General features: G+C 40.3%; 1 protein-coding gene across 11 annotated transcripts in view; it reads left to right on the forward strand.

The window, feature by feature from the left end:
* Positions 1 to 22,854, forward strand: part of Ltbp1 (latent transforming growth factor beta binding protein 1) — a 400,428-nt gene that overhangs the window by 324,936 nt on the left and 52,638 nt on the right. For all 11 annotated transcript variants that reach the window (XM_042696612.1, XM_042696614.1, XM_042696613.1 and 8 more), the window contains one exon: positions 654 to 779. In XM_042696612.1, the coding sequence (XP_042552546.1) occupies positions 654 to 779 (126 nt within the window). The remainder of the gene's footprint in view (positions 1 to 653; positions 780 to 22,854) is intronic.

A 22,854-nucleotide genomic window follows, 5' to 3' on the forward strand; every position in this document is an offset into this window, starting at 1 on the left:
CAGTCTTCATAATAATGGCTGCCATGTTTTAGTTACAGGTTAAGCTCTGGGCCTTATCCTTTATCCATAAATTTCATTATCACAGAACCATACAAATACATACTTCTCTGGTCTTAAAGGCCTTCTTTTTCTTGTATGTTATTTATATTAGCCAATTTCCAATGAAATACAAAGTCTACCTTACATACTGATTCAGATACTTATGAGTCAAATACCATCACTAACAACGTTCTGTCTTATCCTTAGGAAGTCTATGTCCAGTGGAGAGGCAGGATGTGACAGGGCTGTGGCAGAGCTATGAGGGACATTGGGAGAGGACAGAGAACACTGTTCTCCTTGATGAGAATTCTTCCAAGTTTAATCCAGTGTTGTTAAGTTTCCAATGCACATAAAATAAGGGCAGCCTTGGGTAGAGCCTTCGTCGGTAGAAATGGTTGAACATTGGCTATTTTATAGATGTCACCTTGTATATAGGTTCGGTCTCATGGCAATTGAACTTCTCCTGGGGTTGCTTCTTTGAAGAAAGCCTAGATAGTTGGGCCACAAAATTAATGTCCAGTTATGTCCTAGTAGATTTTCCTCACAGTATATGATCTTTATGAAAAACAGAAGCGCTTTCTCTCAAGCATCTGAAACTCTCTTTTAAATTCCAGATATTAATGAATGTGAACAGCCAGGGCTCTGCGGTCTTCAGGGGGAGTGTCTGAACACAGAGGGCTCTTTCCACTGTGTCTGTGAACAGGGCTTTTCCATCTCCGCAGATGGCCGTACATGTGAAGGTAAGATAAACCATCAGAAACCTATCGTTAATGTGTGATAAAGTAGTGAGGAGATTGCTTTTCTACTTATACCAGCAAAGGCTCTGAAGACGCTCAGAGGAAATTCATAATTCAAGGCCTCAAACTTATGTCTATCAAGGAGACTCATGCCAGAAAGCATAGCACGGGAGATGGTGGGATTTACAAATCGGATGATGCAAGGTTATGATGGTGAAAAATACTCACCGATGGTTCCAATACTGGTACTGAATTAACATGGGGAAATGTATGGGAGCTGGGGATTCCAGGTACATGTTAAAGTTAACACCGTGGTACCGTCCTTGCTGTAACAGGCCCTGCCTGTTTTGACTGTGCTTTGTGTACAGCATCTTGATTGTTCTGCTTATTTTTTTAATGGCTTGCTTGATTTCTCCATGGCATTGTGAGCAAAGATTTCTTCTTTTCTTTTTTTCTGGTGCCAGTACTTGGGCTTGAACTTAGGGCCTAAGCATTGACCCTTAGCTTTTTAGCTCAAGGCAGGGACTCTCCCACTTGAGTCACAGCTTCTACTTTTGGCCTTTTGTTGGTAAGTGGAGATAACTCTCATGGACTTTCCTATCCTATCTGGTTTTGAACAAGGATCTTCAGAGTTCAGGCTCATGAGCAGTAGCTAGTATTATAGGGGTGAGCCACAGGCACCTGTATTGAATGGAGATTTTTCTAGAATTTCTCTAATCTCCTTAGCTTTAAGCTAGTTTATTTTCTTACCTATCAGTATTTATGATACCCTAAAAGGTCATCAAGTCCAAGGCATGAAGAAACCCTTTGCTTCTCATTCCCAATGCAGTCCTTGTATGTGTGCAGGACTACAGAACTGATCTTCTCATGAGATTCACATTCTTGATGATCTAGCGTGGTTTAATAAAGGGAAGAATACCTCATTCAAATCATTTTTAAAGTAAACTGAGAAAGTTCCTACAATCATAATTTCAGAATATAGGTTATTAAAACCCAACCATATTTTAAGAAGTCTTACAGTGAAAGTCCCATTCTAGGCCTAAGATTATTTGCTCTAAGAAATACTGCAACAGGAAGTGTCTGCTGTCCTTGCTAGCACCCCAGTGGAGTCATGCCAAGGACCATCAACCAGGTTCAGCTGAAACCAATTATTCTATTGGGAGGAATAAACTGATCTTATAAAAAGCAGGAGATTGTTGAAATTACTCTCCTGCTGAGCAGACAAAACATGGAAGCCAGATTTTGGCTTTGAGTGGAGGAGAGATAGAAGAGGGTGGGGTCCAAGCACACAGAATGAGGGGGGATTGGAAGGAGTCAGAAGTTGGGAAATGGAGAAAGGCAGCATAATAATGTGGGCGATGAGAGATTTACAAGGGATCCATGCTCCAGTGGTTCCCATTTTATGTGAAGTTTATATTTAGAGCTCCAAGACTAGAGCTTTTAGAAAAGACATTGCATGAAGGCATACATTCTTATGGCGCGCTCCTCCGGCCATGGAGCGTGCTAACCTCAGTCACCAATGGAGCAGGTTTGGAGAATCCCCACATTTCACACAGACACAGGTTTGCTGTAAGTCATGGGTGGGCAAAGTCCTCCTCTGAGAAAGTGCCAGTGACAATGGCTGGTGGGTTGTGCCATCAAAGGCTATCTTCAGAAAAAGTAGGACATTGTGCCAAGTGCTCACTCATCAAAGCTGTTGGACAACTATACCACATGCAAGACATGCACATTTAGTTTGTCTTTTGTACTTACCTGTTTTTCTTTAGTATTGTAACTTCCTAAAAGACTAGAGCCCACCACTGGCCAGTTATAAAATTGCTCTAATTTAGTTACAGCTCTAATTTTGCTAGTCATTGACTTGGCAAAGACTTGTATTTTTAAAAAATGTGCTTTTAGAAAACTGCTAATGCTTTGTAAGTTTCTGGGCTCGTTGAGTTTGCTGTCTTAGATATGGGGCTAATGTGATCTTATTTCAAAAACTGGTCAATTTTACAAGTAATAAAATAGGTAATTTAGAATCTTGTGTGGATCTATGGTAATATAATAAGAAATCTGCCTACTTGTTAGGGATGTTATTCTGTTTCTTGAATAAGTTGTACAGTGAGTCCTCTCTCTCTCTCTTTTGGTAGAGCTTAATCCAATATACTAAATTGGTCCAGATTTTCTTTTGTTGGACTTAGCCTGCGACTTAGGGCTCTGGTGCATTGTCCTGATTCTACCCCTGGCTGTGGTGTAAGACAGAGCCAGCTCATGTGATCTGGATTTAGCAACAACGCTGGTGTGCACAGTACTTGAATTCCTACTGAGAAGTGGCTGGTACCCTGATCACATTTCCCATTCACCAGCTTCCTTCTGAACCACTGGTTAAACCAGCTATGTTGATGCTGGTGCCAACCAAACATCTCAATGAGGGTGAGGGACCCCAAGACAGCAGAAGGAAGGGGCTTTCCCAACTTCCTATGGCATCTGGTCATAGTTCCTGAACCACGATGAAGAGGCAGGCTCTGTGTATAATCTGCCATGGCATGGTTGGTTCTACAAAGGAAGAGGAGTCCCTCTTGCTTCCTTCCTTGCCCTTATTATCATATGGCGTCGAAAAGGTGAGACCCTTGCTTGTTTCTCCCATATGAGAAAAAGAACAGTGTTATTTGAAGCTTTGGTGGAGTGCAAAATAGAAGCGGGTGAGCAACTTCTTGTCATTCATTTCCTGAAATATTTACTGCATGCCTACCTAGTACCTGGCACTGTTTTGGAAGCAACACACCACACATACAGTTGTTTGCAAGGTGCCGGTGGCTCATGCCTATAATTCTAGCTCCTCAGTGGGCTGAGATCTGAGAATAGTGGATTGAAGCCAGTCAGGGCAGTCAAATCCAAGAAAAAGTACAACAAAAAAACAGAATAGAGGCATGGCTCAAATAGTAGAGCCCCAGCGGTGAGCAAAGCAAGAACATAGAACCCTGAGTTTAAGCTCCAGTACCAGAACACACACACACACACACACACACACACACACACACACACACACACATACACACACACACGCAGAGTGTTTTTGTCCCAGTGTCACCTGCAATGAATGAAAGGAATCAGGATTATATAAATAATATAAATGGGATATGGAATGCATTTACATTCAAACAATACAGTTGCCCTTTCTAGATAGAGGTGAGTGCAGGATGTAACACACTGATATGCGTCATATAATGCAATGCACAGGTTGTTTTCTCCAACCTCACAGCTGCATGTCAGCATTGCAGGGAACAGAGCTGTTTTGTTTGGCAGCCTCCCCTGTGCTTGCCTATGGTGTCCGAGTTACCCATCTCTGCCACTTTTTATTCCGCTTTTTGCCAGAGCTTTAATCTAGTGTATAAAAAGAAATGTTTTCCTGCTTTCCTTCACTCTCTCACTGTGTTTCCTCCTATTTTTTCTGTATGCATTTATTTACACATTCATAATTATTCGATATGTCTACTTTTCCCTTTCTTTAACCTGGAATTTTAGTTCACATGAGGGATCTTTGTACGTTGCCGTGGGTTTGGCTTCTTCTTCAGAACATATGGGAGAGGAGAGAAACAGGAGGCAGTCAGGCTTCAAGGGCCAGGTCACCTCACCCGTCCCTGGCCCCTCAGGAGACACCACTTGGGTCCCTGATGTCACATCATTTCTGTCTCAGACTGTCTTGTACTCAGCTTGAAGCAACTCTGCTCTTTCGTCAGGTGTCCAGACTGAGAGTTTGTGTCCCATTGGAACTGAGTCGCTCCAGTCTACTCACATGATAGAGCAGCCATATTGATCTCAGCGGGTTTCCAAGGGAGTCAGCAACATCGCTGGGTGTAGGGAGCACCAGTGGCCTCGGGGACCCAGACATTCCTGGTTATTGTGGCTAATTGGATCTCCAAATCATGTGCAAAAATCATGTCCAAAAGCCCTGTGTTTTTGAAAGCATTCTCATTCATTCATTCTACAAAAATGTATTCATTAAGCATGGACTGTGTGCCAGTCACTGTCCTAAGCCCTAGGGTTATGTCAGTCAAAAACGACCACAATAAAGAACTCCAGTTTCTTGGGAGAAATAAACTAATAGGTAAGTAAAAAAAAGTATGTTAGAAACTGTAAACCCCAGGAGAAAAGGAAAATGTAGCATATAATAAGGGGACTGTTGCCTGGGCAGGAAAGTCTGTGAGACTCTTATCTCCAATAAACCACCAGAAAACCAGAAGTAACACTGTTGTTTAAGGGGTAGAGCGCTAGCCTTGAGCTGAAGAGCTGAGGGACAATGTTCAGGCCCAGGGACAGCATTCAGGCCCAGAGTTCAAGCCCCATGACCAACAAAAAAAAAAAAATGAGGGGACTGTTAAGGATAGAAAAAGAGAGAGAGAAAGTGAGAGAGAGAAAAGCTGGTAAGAAATGAACTATAATGATCAGAATTGGCTCTCTTCCTCTATAAGTAGATTTAAAATAATATTACAGTATTGCAAGATATACTACAATTTGTATTTGAGTTAAAAATATATATCCAGGTACTGGTGGCTCATGCCTATAATTCTAGTTACTTAGGAGACTGGGATCTGAGGATAGAGATTCAAAACCAGTTCATGCAGGAAAGTCTGTGAGATTCTTATCTCCAAGTAACTACCAAGAAGCCTGAAGTAGAGCTGTGGCTCAACTAGTAGAGTGCTAGCCTTGGCCAGAAAAACTAAGAGATAGCACCCAGACTCTGAGTTCAAGCCCCAGTGCCACTGGCACACACACACATATTCACACTCACACATATTCGCACACATACACACACATGTACATGTGCTATAAGAAGTGCCTCTCATTCACAAAATGGTCTTCTGCTGGCTAAGTGGTAAATCTGTCTTTTAGTAGACAAAAGCATGAGATGGCCAGCAGAAAGTGGTCTCCCCATGGCCAGCATGAATCCTTTTATCCAGACTGGGGAGTGAAAAATGAAAGGTGAGGCCCAATGCAGACCATGGATTTTGGTTGATAGCGATGAGTCCATGGAAGTTCATCAGTGTCACCATTAGAATTAGGAATCAGGAATTCAAAAGCAAGAAGTAGAGGAGTCAAGAATGAGGAGTCAGGGGGCATATGGAAACTCTGTGTAATTTTGCTAGGGATCTGAAACAGCTCTTTAAGAAAAAGTCTATTTTTAATACTCAGACACATTTCTGGCATTACTTATTTTTCATTGGAAAAGAAACAAATCATAACCTTTCATTTTAAATTCTATATTCCTCTCCTGCATTTTTTCTCCGCTGGAGTGATGATATTATTTCTCACTTTTCAAAATAATCCTCGGGATGGGAGTACGTGATGAACAGTTTCTGCTCCTAGGTTTCAAAATAATTCTAATATGAATTGAGAATTTTATAGCTACATGGTTGAGAGGGAACGTCTTGTAATATCTAGCCAGAACACTGACTGGTGCAGCAATTTACCCAAAGTTCTCTGAAAATCTATTGTTAAAGAGCTATAGAGAGGCTGGGAATGTGGCTTAGTGGTAGAGTACTTGCCTAGCATGCATGAAGTCCTGGGTTCAGTTCCTCAGTACCACATAAACAGAAAAAGCTGGAAGTGGCTCTATGGCTCAAGTGGTAGAGTGCGAGCCTTGAGCACAAAGAGGCTCAGTGCCCTGGCCCTGAGTTCAAGCCCCAAGACTGGGAAAAAAAAGAGCTGTAGAGACTTTAATTCCATAACCCTTTTAGGTATTTACTGTAAACCACTCCTGGTTTCCAAAAGGGAAAATGTAACAGATGCACCTAGCAAAAGAGCCAGTTTCTTGAAGCTTACGGTAATACCAGAAGGACTAAGAGAAGATGGCTTCAAACGCAGCCTATTTGTATGTTCATTAGAGACCTTCAAAATACAGGAAAGGCAACATTACTAAATCCAAGAATAAATGAATCACGAACAAGTGTAGTTGTTGGTGATACCTTTCTAAACGCTTTCTATACACAGTGTAGAACAAAAGTATAAGACGATTGGTGACATCCCAAGAAAATTGGGAGTTTTATGGCAAAGAGAGGAAACTTTTTCTATCCATCATCAAAGAGGAAATAGTTCAGAAAATTATTTAACCAAGTAGGACACTGAGATCCCTTGACACAGTAATATATTACATCTGCCTACTTGGCCCACAGATTTTTCAAGGTGTTAGTAGTTTGAAAAGCTGGAGGTGAAAAATCTACTGAAAGAAAACAAACCTGGGTAGTTTTTTTTTTTTTTAACGTCTCTAATGGAAGGGTATTGATTCTAATGAGTGGATTCACTGTCTCCACATGTTAAAAGAAGAAAGGAAAGAAGAAAAAAGAATCAGGTAAAGGAAGTGCCTGTCCCTTGTTCACCCTTACTTGTTTACCCTTCCTTTCCCTGTGAGAATAAGTCTACAAAGTGAGTGGCAATAGATGGCGAGATTGTGAAGTCATTAGAGAGTGAGCTGAGGAAATTGGGGCTGGAATTGGGACCTGGAGTCCAGATTTTCCATGCATGGCTTGATGATCTTCTATATATCAGCATTTGTATAAAGAAATTCCTAATAGCAATTTAAAAAATCTCAAGAGCTCTTTCTAAGCCTCTCTTCCTGGCCCTCCCACTTTTGGTCATTGCTGACCTTTTACAACTGAAGAGCTATGGAAAATCATCTATTTCCTAGCAGCCAAAAAATACCAGGCATAAGTCTGCCAAAAAACAAAGCCCATGAACAGGTCAGCTGACCTACACTTCTTATACTGATAGCCACTCCTACCCCGGACACTGGGTTTCCTGAATGTATTTGGGTGAATTATTTCATATCATCAACAACTAGAATTCTTGCCAGGTCATGGAAGGCTCTTCGGGGAGTGTGTGTTTTAATATTTTAGACCTTAATTATATGTCAGTTCCAGAAAGTTGCTTAGTGTAAGCATCAAGTTGATGAACTATTAGGAAATTTGGATTCCTGGTATAAGTGGATTAGGGCTAGATAGTTCATATATCTGATTCCCTGACTTTATTAAAATAATGGCTGTAATAATAGTAGCTGTTGTTCATAGAGTTCTTGCTTTGGTCCAGTTCCTATGCTCAGTGCCTGGTACCTGCTTTGATTTTAATCTTCACAGACAAACTGTACATATGTGAAGTATCAACTGGAGTGCTTTGGGCTGCAATAAAAGTAGGAAATGTATTACATTGATAAGAAGAACAAAGATTGTCACCTTCACATCCTGCAGATCTTTGTTCAAACACTTTCTCTGTGAGCCCTTTCCCAACCTCCATTCCTCAGATTTCCCACTTAATGAGTGAATTTGTTCACTTCCCCTTCCTGCTTTTTGCAATTTTCTTCATTACCACCTTTTTGTGTTAGTAATTCATGTCACTTTTACTGAAGGACTCAGGTCATTTTCTCTGTCATTCCAAGCACTGTGTGCCATGATGCATATTTGGTGAATAATGAAGGAATAGTAATGAAGGAAGACAAACTTGGACTATTAAGAAATACTTGTAATAACATTGCCAGGCATCAGTGGCTCACTCCTTTAATCCTAGCTACACAGTAGGCTGAGATCTGAGGATTGCAGTTTGAAGCCGGCTGGGCAGGATGGGCTGTAAGACTCTTTATCTTCAGTTAACTACCAAAAGCCTGTAAGTGAAGGGGTAACTCAAGTAGTAGAGTGTCAGCCTTGATTGAAAAAGCTTAAGGACAGTGTTCAGGCCATGAGTTCAAGCTTCAGCATTGGCACTAGATACTAGATATTTTGGAAGGAGGGGGATAGACCGACAGATAGATAGAGCAATGAGTATTGTGTACTTTTGCACAGCCCTCCCTACTTTTTGAAGACATAGTTATTGAAAGCAAATCCTTTCTTAATTGCACAGCAGTAGTTAGGAAGTTTTAGAGCACTGATCTGAACTCTTGCTCCAGGATGTCAAGGCCCTGTTATCAAAGTATGAGTGCGTCCTCTCCCCGTGTCTATATGAAGGGAACAGTGCCAACCCGAGCTGATGGAAGCTGACATACATCATCTGCAATGAAGCCTATCCCACCGGACATGCTACAGACCTGTTCATGTCACTGTTTCAGCACTTCTTGCATTGGTTCCTGGAAGTTCATTCTTTAGTATGTGAGCACTTTCAAGGAGAGAACATGTATCGCCTGTTTATTTTTTTTTTTTTTTTGGTCATGAGTCTGAACTCTGGGCTTGGGTGCTGTCCCTCAGCTCTTCAGCTCAAGGTGAGCACTCTACCACTTGAGCCACAGTGCCACTTCTGGTTTTCTAGTGGTTTATTGGAGATAAGAGTCTCACGGACTTTCCTGCCCAGGCTAGCTTTGAACCTCGATCCTCAGATCTCAGCTTCCTAAGTAGCTAGGATTACAGGCGTAAGCCACCAGTGCCCAGCTCACCTGTTTATCTTTATGGTATCAATGCTCACAGGATATGTGACATATAGTAAGCATTTGTAAATGAAATTGTCTAGTAATTCCAAGTCTGGATATCAGTGAGTTATACCATGAACCCCAAACTCACTTAAAGTCATGTCACATGGAATGTGATACTTCATTTATATATAATTCGATTTTCATTCTTCACCCTTGATGTTTCTCTAAGAGTTTCATATGACTGGCTCTCCATTCACAAATGAAATATCTGAAGTTTGAAATCGTGTATACACTGCTAGTAAACTACTGGCCAGCACCAACACTTATTTGCACTTGGATATTGGAGCTGTTATTTCTAGAGTTATACTGTATATTTTCTGTGGTTTCATAATTGATCTTTCTTGGCTTTCTATTTGAATAAAGAGAGAGAAAAATTAGAATAGTGAAAAAATAATGAGAAATTTTTTGGCTGATTTTATGTTGCCTCCGGGATCGGTGTGTCAAAAAGATGAATCGAGAGTTTGACACACTTGGCCTGTGGGTAGGGCTTTCTTCCAGTGTCACTGGCAACACCTCTTAGCATACGAAAGACGATAAGAAATGAGAAAATGGGTAACAAGCTCTGAATCTGTAATAGACATTTCTTTTAATCTTGGGTTTTCTGGTGTTTTGTTTTGTTTTGTTTTGCCAGTCCTGGGGCTTGAGCTCTGGGCCTGTGTGCAATCCCTCAGCTTCTTTCATTCAAGGCAAGCACTCTACCACTTGAGCCACTTCTGGCTTTTATGAGTAGTTCAGTGGAGATAAAAATCGCATGGAGTTACCTACCTGGCCAGGCTTTAAACAGCGATCCTCAGATCTCAGCCTCCTGAGTAGCTAGAATTACAGGTGTAAGCGACCAGCTCCTAGCAAAATGTTTATTTCCTTCTTTCCTCCCTCCCTTCCTCCTTCCCTCCCTCCCTCCCTCCCTCCCTTCCTGGCTTCCTTCCTTCCTTCCTTCCTTCCTTCCTTCCTTCCTTCCTTCCTTCCTTCCTTCCTTCCTTCCTTCCTTCCTTCCTTCCTTCCTTTTCTTCAGTTGTGGGACTTCAACTCTGGGCCTGGGTGTAATCCCTGAGCTCTTCAGTTCAAAGCTAGTGCTCTACCACTTGAGCCACAGCACCCTTGCAGTTCTCTGGTGATTAATTGGAGATAGTCTCATGGACTTTCCTGCTGGCTGGCTTTTAACCTCAATCCTTGGATCTCAGCCTCCTGAGTAGCTAGGATTACAGGCATGAGCCACCAGCACCCAATGATGTTTATTTTCTTAACTGCCTCCCCACATAAAAATGTAAAACTATAAAACTGACATAGATGATACAAATATAAATAAATATAAGTCAAAGTAATTATCATTAAAATTGGTAATAGCATAAAAATAATGTACATTTCATATATATTATCTTTTGTGAGTAATTGTGATAGAAGAAATTTGCAGTTGGTTCATTTTCTTTTTTTTTTTTTTTTTGGGGTCTGGTCATGGGGCCTGAACTCTGGGCCTGGGCGCTGTCCCTCAACTCTTCAGCTCAAGGCTGGCGCTCTACCACTTGAGCCACAGCGCCACTTCTGGCTTTTTTTCTTTTTGCTTATGTGGTGCTGAGGAATCGAACCCAGGGCCTCTGGCATGCAAGGCATGTGCTCTACCACTGAGCCACCTTCCCAGCTCCAGTTGGTTCATTTTCTAAAGAACATTCCCTGGGCTGGGAATGTGGCTCAAGTGGTAGAGTACTAGCCTTGAGCAAAAGAAGCTCAGGGACAGTGCCCAAGCCCTGAGTGCAAGCCCCAGGACTGGCAAAAAAAAGGAATATTCTCTGAATGGAATTTATTAATAATAGAGGTAAAAGGTCACATTTTTGAGGTGGTTCATTACATAATAATTATAATTCCTAGCCTGGGAAAGTGATTTCTATTTTTAAAGATTTCTTGTTTTTTCCTTTAAATTTTTAGAAATTTTTCTTTCCTGCAGCAAATTCAAATCCTTCTCATATCTTTTTTTTCACATGCATTTCCTGGGTATGTGAGTGAGTGAGTGTGTGTGTGTGTGTGTGTGTGTGTGTGTGTGTGTGTGTGTGTGTGTGTGTGTGTGTACATGCCTGCCATTCCTGGGGCAGGACTTAGGGTATGGGCACTGTCCCTGCGGCTCTTTGGCTGAAGGCTAGCACTTTGTCACTTGAGCTACAGCTCCATTCATTTCTGGCTTTTCAGCAATTAATTGGAAATTAATTGGAAAGTCTCAGAGACTTTCCTGCTAGAGTTGGCTTCAAACTGATTCTCAGATCTCAGCATTTTGAGTAGTTAGGGTTATAGATGTGAGCCAGTGTTACACACCTGGCATGTTTTATAGGGTTCTGTCACCTTGGTGGGAAGAGACAGGAAGAACATGTCTTTGTAAGCTCAGAAATGCCCTTTAGATTCTTTTTTGTTTCTCTAACGTATCTCTGATGACATACTATGTTTAAAGGTTTTGCTTTTCTGTAAAACAAAGCAGAGCAAATTTTATGTTTCAGAAAACATATCCTCCTTGCTGGCCCATTCTATATTTTTTTTCCTTGAGGGTTTCATATGTTCAGCTTTGCATATTAATATGCAAGATCAAGTTTTTTGCAATTGAATAAACACCTGGCATGTGCAGTGACTCTCCATGCAGAGAGAACCCCTCCAGTCCACTTGGATCTCTGTTTTCAGGGTAAGAAGATATTTGCCCAACACAAAGTCTATGCTTTCCAAACTATATAGTGACACAAATGACCTTTCCAGATACAAACACTCAGCCTCCAGAGTTCCTTCACTAAGGAAAAGACTGTTTCCCCGTTTTCTTGGTCATTCACAGAATGAGCTTGTCAGTTCAGTTTGAAATGTAAAACCTGATGTGCTGTTTGAGATTTTTTTTCTTTTATTGTAACTGGTAAATTGAATGTGACTCCATTCATGAGAACTTTCATACTGGCCTTCATTTGAGTAATACAGAGGGGATCTTCTGTACATTTATCCTGCTTGTCTTTAAAAAGCTTCTCCAAAATGAGAACTAGAAAGAATTAAAGTGCTTAAAACAAAACGTAGGACTGTTTGAAGTATTTAAGACAATCACAAAATTTTAAAAAATTGACAGTCTGGATTAGAAAACAAAACTTGCAACTAGGTGCCAATGGCTCATTAGCTAGGTTTCTAGCTACTCAGGAGGATCACAGTTCAAAGCTGGCCCAGGCTAAAAAGTCCCTGTGAAACATTTATCTCCAATGAACCACCTGAAAACCAGAAGTGATGCTGTTCCTCAAAGTGGCAGAGCACTAGCCTGGAGCAAAGGAGCTCAGCAATGGCACAATGCCCAGGTCCTGAGTTAAAGCCCCACAACTAATGATGAAAGAAAGAAAGAGAGGGAAGGAAGCAAGCAAGGAAGGAAGGAAGGAAGGAAGGAAAAAAGAAAGGAAAAGAAAAAAAGAAAGGAAGAAAACAAAACCTGAGAGCTGCTTACAAGAGAAAAAAAATCATGTAATATAATGAGAAAATGAGTCAAGAAAAAGCAAGCACTGACAGCCGCAATAAGAAGAAACAGCAAAATGTGTTGGTAGGGACCAAAAAAGATTATAAAAAGGGAATCCACATCTGTTGTTATTAGATTTGCATTTCTTTTATGGCTAGAGACATTGAGCGTTTCTTCATGTGTCTATTGGACATTCTTATTTCCTCTTCAGAGAAGTCTCTCTTTAAGTCTTTAGCCCACTTGTTAAGAGGGTGGCTGTTTCTTTAAGAATTTGTTTTTAGGGGATTTAATTTTTTCAGCTCATGGTATATTTTAGATATGAGACCCTTGTCTGTTGTATGGCTAGTGAAGATTTTCTCCCCAGGGATGTGGCCAAAAGGGAAAACCACTGTTAGTGGGCATGTAAACTGTTTCAACCACTCTGGAAAGCAATATGGAGGTTCTCAAAAGACTAAATATAGAGCTCCCCTATGACCCAGCAATCCCACTCCTGGACATTTACCCAAATGACCACAAACAAGACCATACTAAAACCCAGCACAACTGTGTTCATTGTAGCATTATTTACCATTATTTACTGGAACCAATCCACATGCCCCTCAGTAGGCGAAAAGATCAAGAAAATGTGGTCTATATATACAATGGAATTCTATGCTTCCATCAGAAAGAATGACATTGCCCCATTCATAAGGAAATGGAAAGACTTGGAAAAAAATTATACTAAGTGAATTAAGCCCAGACCCCAAAACACATAGGCTTCATTTTTAATAATTAGTGTATGTCTAGTATAGTCCTAACAGAGGATCACAATAGCTCAATAGCTATGTACATATGGCCATATAAGATGATGCTAAGGAGCTAGGCCCTGGTGGCTCACTCCTGTAATCCTAGCTACTCAGGAGGCTGAGATATGAGAATTGCAGTTCAAAGCCAGCCTGGGCAGGAAAGTCCGTGAGACTCTTATCTCCAATAAACCGCTCAGAAAACTGGAAGTGGCACTGTGGCTCAAGTGGTAGAGCACTAGCCTTGAGCTGAAGAGCTGAGAGACAGTGCCTAGGCCCAGAGTTAAAGCCCGACAACCAATAACAACAACAAAAAAAGATGATGCTAAGCAAAATGAACTCCAAGATATGGAAAGAAGAGGGTTTTCTTTGCTGTTGTTTTTAATGTACTGTGTGTGAGATGTTCTTTCTTTTTTCTTTCTTTTTTCCCCTTTGGCTTATCTCCTGTTGTCACTGTTATTTGGTTTTGGTACCCTGTGTCTTGTATATACATTTATCTGATTGGGGGAAGGGAAGGGGAACAACAAAATGGTGAGGCAAATGGCAAAGGGTGAACCAATGCAACAGAGATACTCACAAAACACTATATTGGAAATGAACTTTACAACTTGGGGGAGGGGAGGGAGTTTGGGAGGAGGAAAAGTGGGAGAAAAACGGGGGGGGGGGAACAATGGTCGACAAGAAATGTACTCATTACCTTACATTTGTAACTGTAACCCCTCTTTACATCATCTTGACAATAAAATTTAAAAATTTTTGAAAAGGGCAATCCACCAGGGAGATAGAAAAATTCTATATTTAATTCTACTTTTGGAAAACTTTAAAAATTTAAGTCAGCCAACTAAATTAAGCCACTGATGAATCTCCAAGATAACTAGTTACTTACCTACTAACCAGACCAAAAAGTTAATAGGGGCATTATCAATTTCAAGTATAACTTACGATTTTAATGGAGTTCAATATTTTATTTATTTATTTTTAGTAAGTTTTTTATTGTGGAAATACTGTACAGAAGGGTTACAGTTACATGAGCAAGGAAATGAGTCCGTTTCTTATCAAGCATTGTTGCCTCCTCCTTTTTTTCCCTTACCATCCCTTCCCTCCCACCTCCTCAACCAACCCTGCCCCCGCTAGTTGTAAAGTTTGTTTTTCAACATAGTGTCCTGTACATGTCAATGTTGCAATGGGTCCACCTGTATCCCCTATTTAAACACTTTTTTTCCATTCCCCTCCCCAAATTACACCAATATCAAATACAGTGAAAACAGGGGTTATACCATGGGGGAGGGACATACAAAACAACAAAAAAATTACATGGTACCTTATAAATACATTAGAAACAATAGCAAGAATGAAAAAAGCCACTGTGTCTCTATCTTGGGGTTCATTTTGCTTAATACCATCTTATCTGATGTTTTCTGCTTGTCCCACACAGATGCTAGTTATTGCAAATAAGGGAAACCGTGGGACCTATGTTTCTTTGGGCCTGGCTTACTTCACTTAATATTATTTTTTCCAAGTCTTTCCATTTCCTAACAAATGGGTTGATGTTTGAGATGAGTACTTGGTAGCCCAAACCTTTGCAAACCTTAGTCTATAAGATACTACTTTATGTTGTACTCTAAAAGCTGTTATTGTTTGACATTTTACATTCATATTTATTACCCACCTGATTAGTTTTTGCTTTTGATATAAAAAAGAGGCTGAGCTTCCCTTTTTCATCAATAGATGTCACAGGAAGTCATCATTATTGGTTAACAAGCGTGTCCTTCTCATTGATCTGTGACTTGGGGATTTATGATGTAGTCTGATATGTATGGTCTATTTCTGCAATATTCATTCTATTTCAGTAGACTGATTTGATATAATTTGACATTTTACAATATCAAGTCTTCTAATGCATAGATATATTCTCTATTCACTTAGGGTTTTTAATTTGACATTTGGTATAGGGTTTGTGTAAAATGTTTTGGAGGCTTAATTCCTGGATATTCAGTACTTTTATGTTACTATGAATAGCATTTACAATTTTCATAGGGCGAAATTTGATTTTTTTGGGAGGGGTTCGGTCATGGGGCCTGAACTCTGGGCCTGGGCGCTGTCCCTCAGCTCTTCAGCTCAAGGCTAGCACTCTACCACTTGAGCCACAGCACCACTTCCGGCTTTTTTCTTTTTTGCTTATGTGGTGCTGAGGAATCGAACCCAGGGCCTCATGCATGCAAGGCAAGCGCTTTACCACTGAGCCTTCTTCCCAGCCCCGCTAAATTTGATTTTTGAACATTGGTCTTGTATATATGACCTTGTTAAGTTCACTTGTTATTTCTATTTGTTTATCTGCAAATTCTTTTAGAATTTCTGTATATAGTCTTATTTTATACAAGTAATAGTATTTTTATTTCTTCTCTTCTAGTGATTATACCTTCTATCTTTTCTTACCTTACTACATTGTCTAGGATCTCTACTATATCTACACAAAGTGTGTCATTCCTGCCTTTAACAAGGAAAAGATTAATCTTTTTCTACCTCCCTTCCTCCTTCCCTCCATCCCTTCCTCCTTCCTTCCTTCCTTCCTTCCTTCCTTCCTTCCTTCCTTCCTTTCCTCCTTTCCTTTCCTCCACTTCTCTCTCCCTTTCTCTTCCCTTTTCCTTCCCCCTTCCCTTCTTCCCTCATCTCCCACTTCTTATATGGCCCTGGGATTTCAACTCAGGACTTTGCACTTGCTAGAGAAAGCACTCCACCACTTCCTTTGTGCCATAGACCTAATTTTTTTTTAGTGTGATGTTTTCCATAGATTCTTTTAAAATAGAAACTTTATAAAATGTTCTTTCCACTTCTGCTTCATTAATCATGAATACTTTTGAATTTTAATAGATGCCTTTTCTGCCTCTGTTAAACTAATTATATTGTCTCAATATTCTGCTAATATAATGACTTACTATACTAGATTTCTAGCAGTCGAAGCACAGTAGTGTAGGGCTGATAGTGTCAGTCTATGTTACTGGGACCCAGACAGTATCTATCTTGGCACTCTATTGTTCTTGACACATACCTTGAATAATCCAAAGATCCATATCTATTTTTTTCTTTGACCATTGAATTATTTACGAATATTTTGCTTTATTTTTAGATATTTGGGGACTTTCTAGTCTCCTTTTCATTATTGATTTCTGCCTTACTAGTACTGTGCTTAGTCAGTGTCTTCTAACGTCAGTCCATGAAACTGGCTAGGGCTCAGAACACTATTACTTTTAGATATGCACCTAAAATTATGTCTATTATGTGGCTAGGCACAGGTCAATTAGGGCCAATTTGCAAATTATACAGTTGAAAGTGTTTGTGTTCCTGCTGATCTTTTTTTGTCCACTTATTACATAAGTAGTTAGTTTTGGACCTTTATCAGTTGCTTATTTCAGTTGGCTTGCTTTAATTTTAAATGCTTTCCAACAATAGTTTAATTATAGAATTGTCATTTTTCCCCAGGGGATTGTCTTTTTTTTGTTGTTGTTTCTTCTTATACAATACTATAGCTTGCTTTTTCTTGACCTTGCCTTCTTATTATACTAAATGATTTTTTTTCTCTTTTTAAGTAGCTTGCATGCTTTGTTTTCTAATCTAGACTGTCAAACTTTGTTATTAGGATATTTAATCTTAATCTTTAATATAATTACTAGTATTGGGGGGAGAGGGTCAAATCCAGATCTCACCCTTTGTTTTTATCTGTCCTTTGTGCTTTTTCATTTCCTTTTTTTTTTTTTTTGCTTTTTTTAGTGTTTTAAACTATAGCCCCCATTGTTTATTTATGATGTTTAACTTAACAATGTATGAGAAGAAATAAAATGTACCAGAAGTTCTATTTAGAATCTGAAACATTCACTCGGGATTGACTTTCACATAATGAAAAGGAATTGTGGACGACTTCTATGTGTGTACTGGAGAAAGTTTGTCCCCATTTCCCCCAGGTGATAACCCATTTCAGGAAAGGATTGGGAACAAAGCACTTTTCATTTTCATTCAGTTCAGTCTCTGAATTGATATTCAGAAATTTTCCCTTTTGGGCCTGAATCTCCAGAGTTTCCTGAATGAAAACAAATATGCCTTTATATGCAAAAATTCTTGGCTAGTTTAAGAAGCGTTTGGAAGAATTTATGTGGGGATTTTGGGGGCTTATATTTTTAAATTTTTGTTTGCTTGCTTGTTTGTAATTGCAGTCGTTAAGAATTACTATGGTATCTTCACTTAGGTATGTGAGTAATTAATAATTTTTATAAAATTTGCCAATATGGTCGTAAAGAACCACCTTGAGGCCGCTGGAGATGTGTGGATGAGGTGTGTGGATTGGAAGGTGGCACACTATCCATGTTGACCTTCTGGCATTGGTGGATGCTCTCTGGCCATGCAAGATAGGTTCTTGTTAGTAGTGGGCGTGCCTTGCTCATACATGAAAGGCTCCTGGCATTGGTTAATCCATCATTGCCACACAGTAATGATCCTTGTTTTGGGTTAACACACGCGGATGATTATTAGGGTCAAGGGTCATCATGTCTACAACTAGTCTCAAATGATTCAGAAAAAATTTGTAGTGATAGCACCATGGGAGAGCGGTGTACATGCCAGCGACTGTGAGGCTGTAAGAAGTCCTTTGTTCTGTTTTTCACTGGGGTTTGAAGTTGGAGCCTTGAGTTGCTAGGCAGTGCTCTGCCTATCCCCATCACCTCACCCCCATTTTGTTTTTATGATTTTGGAAGTAAAACTTTGCATCACATAATCAACTTTTCAAAATTCCCCCTATGAGTGAGATTATGTGACACTCGGCTTTCTGTAACTATTTCACTTAACATACTAGTTTCTAGGCTCATTGATGGCATTTATATTTAAAGGCTTATTTAATGCAAAATGCTGTTTGGAAGTGGGACTAGTGGAGCAATTGAGAATCACAGAGTGTCTCCCAGGATATTACCAGGATAGTTAGTTCAGGATAGACATGGGTTGCTGATGCTCCAGTACCAATAGTGTGCTGAGAAGAAAAGAAATGAATGACTCACTAAATTTTGTTTTGTTATGTTTTGTCGGTTGTGGGGCTTGAACTCTGGGCTTGGGCACTATCCCTGCGCTCTTCAGCTCAAGGCAAGTGCTTCACCACTTAAGCCACAGCACCACTTCTGGTTTTCTAGTGATTAATTGGAGATAAGAGTCTCACAGACTTTTCTGCTGGGGCTGGCTTTGAATTGTGATCCTCAGATCTCAGCCTCCTGAGTAGCTAGGATTACAGGCATGAGCCACCAGCACCCAGCTCACTAAATGTATTAAGAGGTAGACGCTGATAAACTAGATTGAAGGTAATCCTGGACTAACTGTATGGCATGAAGGAGGAGGAAAATGGACTAATCATAGGTTCTGACTTTAGCAAGTAGCTATTTGGTGGTGGTATTTGCTGATACAGAAAAAAAAAAAGTGAAGCAATTTATTTTTTTTTAATGCTAGTGATTTGAGCCATTTGTTGTTGGTGTTTCATGCCTGTAATCCTACATACTCAGGAAGCTGAGACCTGGTAGATCATGGTTCAAAGCCAGCTCAAGCAGAAAAATCAGTAATATTTCATTTGCAATTAACCTGCAAAATGCCATATGGAAGCTTGGCTCAGCTTGGTTGTTTTTCACTCCCCAGCCTTGAGTGTAAAAAGTCAAATGTAAAGTCAAGGTTATAAGATTAAGCCCTGATACTGGCATTAAAGAAAAAAATCAAGAGTGATGTTTGTTTACTAAATAGTATGTGTGTGTGTGTGTGTGTGTGTCAGTTGGCAATTGGATCACAGTGGGTTTAGTGTTTAAAAAAGTCTAGACTGGAGCAATTAACTGGACACCATCAAATATAGATGGTATCAGAAACCATGGGAATGGATAAAAGCACCAGGAGAGATCATAGAAGGAGAAAAAATGAAATCACAGGACTACGCCCTGAGAGACCTCAGCACTTATAGATCAAATAATTAAGTCTGTCTAGGAGTGGTTCAAATACTAATTGGAGACCCATGAGATAGAGGACCACAGAAACTGAGAGAATGCTTCAAAAACAATGTGGTCAACTTCTGTGAGTTCTATTAAGATGACAACCAAGAAGAATCATTTAGGTGTATTGGCTCTATCAAGAGTTGGTTCTGCTGCGTCTTATATAGAGGTGCCATCCAACAGGAAATGAGAACTGAAGAGGGAAAACAGCATGTGTGTAAAAGTCAAGAACCCTGGCTGATGAAGGAGTCTAAATCTGTTTGTAAAGATTATGGTGCAGGAGGCTCTCCATTATTACCAACAGGCAATGTTTGGTCCTGACAGAATGGCCCAATAGGGAGACAAAAAAGGAGGAAAGTAAAACATACAAGGGGAGAGGGCCAGGTGGAATAGCAAGTATCTTAAGAACCCCATCATGGCCAAAGCTCAGAGGGCATTGGCTAGCCTGTTCTGCTGCTATCTCTGGAGAAACACTAAAGAGGTGTTACTTGATAGTAGAGATTTACTTATAGGAATGTTTCAAGGGTAAGTCATTCTGTCATTATGGGTGATGAAGTTGGCGTTCAGATGGGTGACTGAAAGCACTAAACCCACTTAGAAAGCCATTGCAGAACTTCGGATGTGAGATGGTGAGGCTATAAGTAAGGCTGATGTCTTGTGGAGATCTAGCCAAGAGAGAAAATCAGGAGGGTAGAGAGATTAGGTGTGTAGAACTAATCAAAGAGGTCTCCCTCGCTTTTTGAAGACATTAACTAGGGATGTTTGTTGTTTTTAACTTGGTTTCCAGTAGAATGGCTTTATGACTAAAGAAAACATGTTGTCTAGCTCATGGTTAATGAAAAATCACAGCGAGCCAGGTGCCTGTGGCTTATGTCTGTAATCCTAACTTCTCTGGAGACTGAGATCTAAGGATTGCAGTTCAAAGCCAGTCAGGCAGGGAAGTCCGTGAGAGTCTTATCTCCAATTAACTTCTCCAGAAAATGGGAAGTATGCTGTGACCTAAGTGGTAGAGTGCTAGCCTTGAGCTGAAGAGCTGAGGGACAGCACCCAGGCCCAGAGTTCAAACCCCATGATTGGCAAAAAAAAAAAAATCACAGTAATTATTTCTTTTAATTTTTCTGGAACTCAGACCTGCTTACAGACATCAATTGGGATGCTCATGTCATTAGCTTTTGGAGAATAGTATAAATAAACCTCTGTGACTGTTGAGCACCTTAAGATGCTTGTCTCTCATCAAGTATCTTTGTTTTCTGGAATATACTTGTAAGCTGTAAGACTGCGGCCTCAGTCTTTTCTTTTTTTTACTTTTTATTGTGAAAATACTGTACAGAGGGGTTACAATTACATGGGCAAGATAATGAGTACATTTCTTATCCAGCATTGTAGCCTCCTCCTTTGTTTCCCCTTCCCATCCCATCCTCCCCCCACCCCTGCACCCAACCCTCCTCCACTCCCTACCAAAGTTGTAAAGTTTGTTTTCGACATAACGACTTGTACGTCTCATGGTTGCAATGGGTCCGCTTCTTTTAGGCTACGAGTGATCACAGGTTCTCACATTTTGGGGTTTTATTTCTCCCATCTGTGTCAAGTAACGACATGATAGTCAGCTTGTACAAAAGAGCATCATGTTTTTATTAATGACGAGATAAGAACCAAGTCCTTCTCTGTAACATATAGGCTTGTGTTCTCCAGCCTTGTGGATGTTGCCAGACCTCAGTGGACCTTTTTTTTTTTTTAAGTTCTACAATATCCTATTGCATTGTCTGGACTATCTCCAAATCCAGTTTTTAATTTCCTATTGGCTACACTTCACTTCTTTTTTTCAGACTTGTGCTCATCTTCTACTTAACGCTGGCTTTTCCGCTATGCTATGAGAGAAACTTTAATCTCTTTTGGGCCAACAGCCATGCCATTTTCAAATTCCTTTGGGCAGTCTTTTAACATCTTTCAGTCCCACTTCTTGGCTAGGATTTGCTGTCTCCTGGTAGGCCTCTGTTCCTTTCAGTCAGGAGTATGAGGTCTGCATTTCCTCTGAGCAGGAACTCTACATCCTTTCCAATGTTAGGACCTTTCTTTTCTCTTCTTTTCTTTTCTTTCCTTTTTTTGTATCTGTTTTTCCAAGTATTTGGCACTAAATTTTGGACCAATTGCAGCTGAAATAGTAGGTCATTTCCTCTTTTTTTAAGCTTAATGTTTATTTTATTATTTTATTTTCTATTATCTTTAAGTAGTTATACAAAGGAGGTGCCACAAAGCAGTTGAAGAATACAGTACATCTTGATCAATTTCACCCTCTTGGTTCTTACCACCTCCTTTACCCCACCCCTTCCCTTAGTTATCTTAATTTTTGATATATACAATGAATCACGCCAACAGGAATGCTTATGCTAGATAGCATAGTCTTCCTGACTGTCACCCCATTGTGCCTGATGCGTTTTCTTCTGAGAGTCTTCCTAGAGAAACATCACCTGTTCTACTTAGATAGCAATTATGTTGAAGCTTCATGCTTTAAGGTCAAAGATGTGAAGTCTTTTTTTAGGACAAGAGGCGAGTCCTTGTCAAAACTATCCATTAGTATGTGAGGAGTCCATGAGTTGCGGGCAATGTGTTCTGACTTCCGTCTCTCAGTGAACACATACCAGTATGTGGTTCAATCAATCCACAAGGTAGGGGAGATCTTTTATAACCACCACTAGTTAAGAGGCAAGCCGACTAACTTGGGTTGAGAAGATTGTCCTTAACGAGGACCACTCCTTTGCCAACTCTGCCAATAACTGCTGAGTAACCTTGATGCAAGTCACTTTCCCTCTCTGGGCATCAATTTTCTGGTTCTTAAAATAAGGATGCTAGCTGGGCGCTGGGGACTCATACCTGTAATCCTAGCTACTCAGGAGGCTGAGATCTGAGGATCGAGATTCAAAGCCAGCTAGAGCAGGAAAGTCTGTGAGACTCTTATCTCCAATAAACCACCAGAAAGCCAGAAATGGCACTGTGGCTCAAGTGGTTGAACACGTGCCTTGAACTGAAGAGCTGAGGGACAGTGTGCAGGCCCAGAGTTCAAGCCCCATGACCGACAAAAAGAAAAAGAGAGAGAGAAAAAAAAAAGGATACTGAACAGGATAATCCTAAAAAATTTCCCTTAAGGCAAAATGGGCCATATGGGTCATCTAAAAATGTTCTGACATCAGAAAGACCACGTCTCTCCCCAAGGGTGTAGTAGCTGCAAATATGTGTGTCAATTATTCATGACCAAAAATGACATCCCACTCCCACAATCCCCTGTCAGGCGTCCTGGCAACAGAGGAGCTTACAAGTCACTCCCCCTTGCCCTAATGGGTTGATATGTTCTGCCCTAATTTGGAAAAAGGGCACTGATAATACAAGGGTTGGTACTAAGCAACTGAGGAAA

Source organism: Dipodomys spectabilis, unplaced genomic scaffold (genome assembly GCF_019054845.1).
Source record: "Dipodomys spectabilis isolate Male_0828 unplaced genomic scaffold, ASM1905484v1 ptg000210l, whole genome shotgun sequence".
Classification (NCBI taxonomy): domain Eukaryota; kingdom Metazoa; phylum Chordata; class Mammalia; order Rodentia; family Heteromyidae; genus Dipodomys; species Dipodomys spectabilis.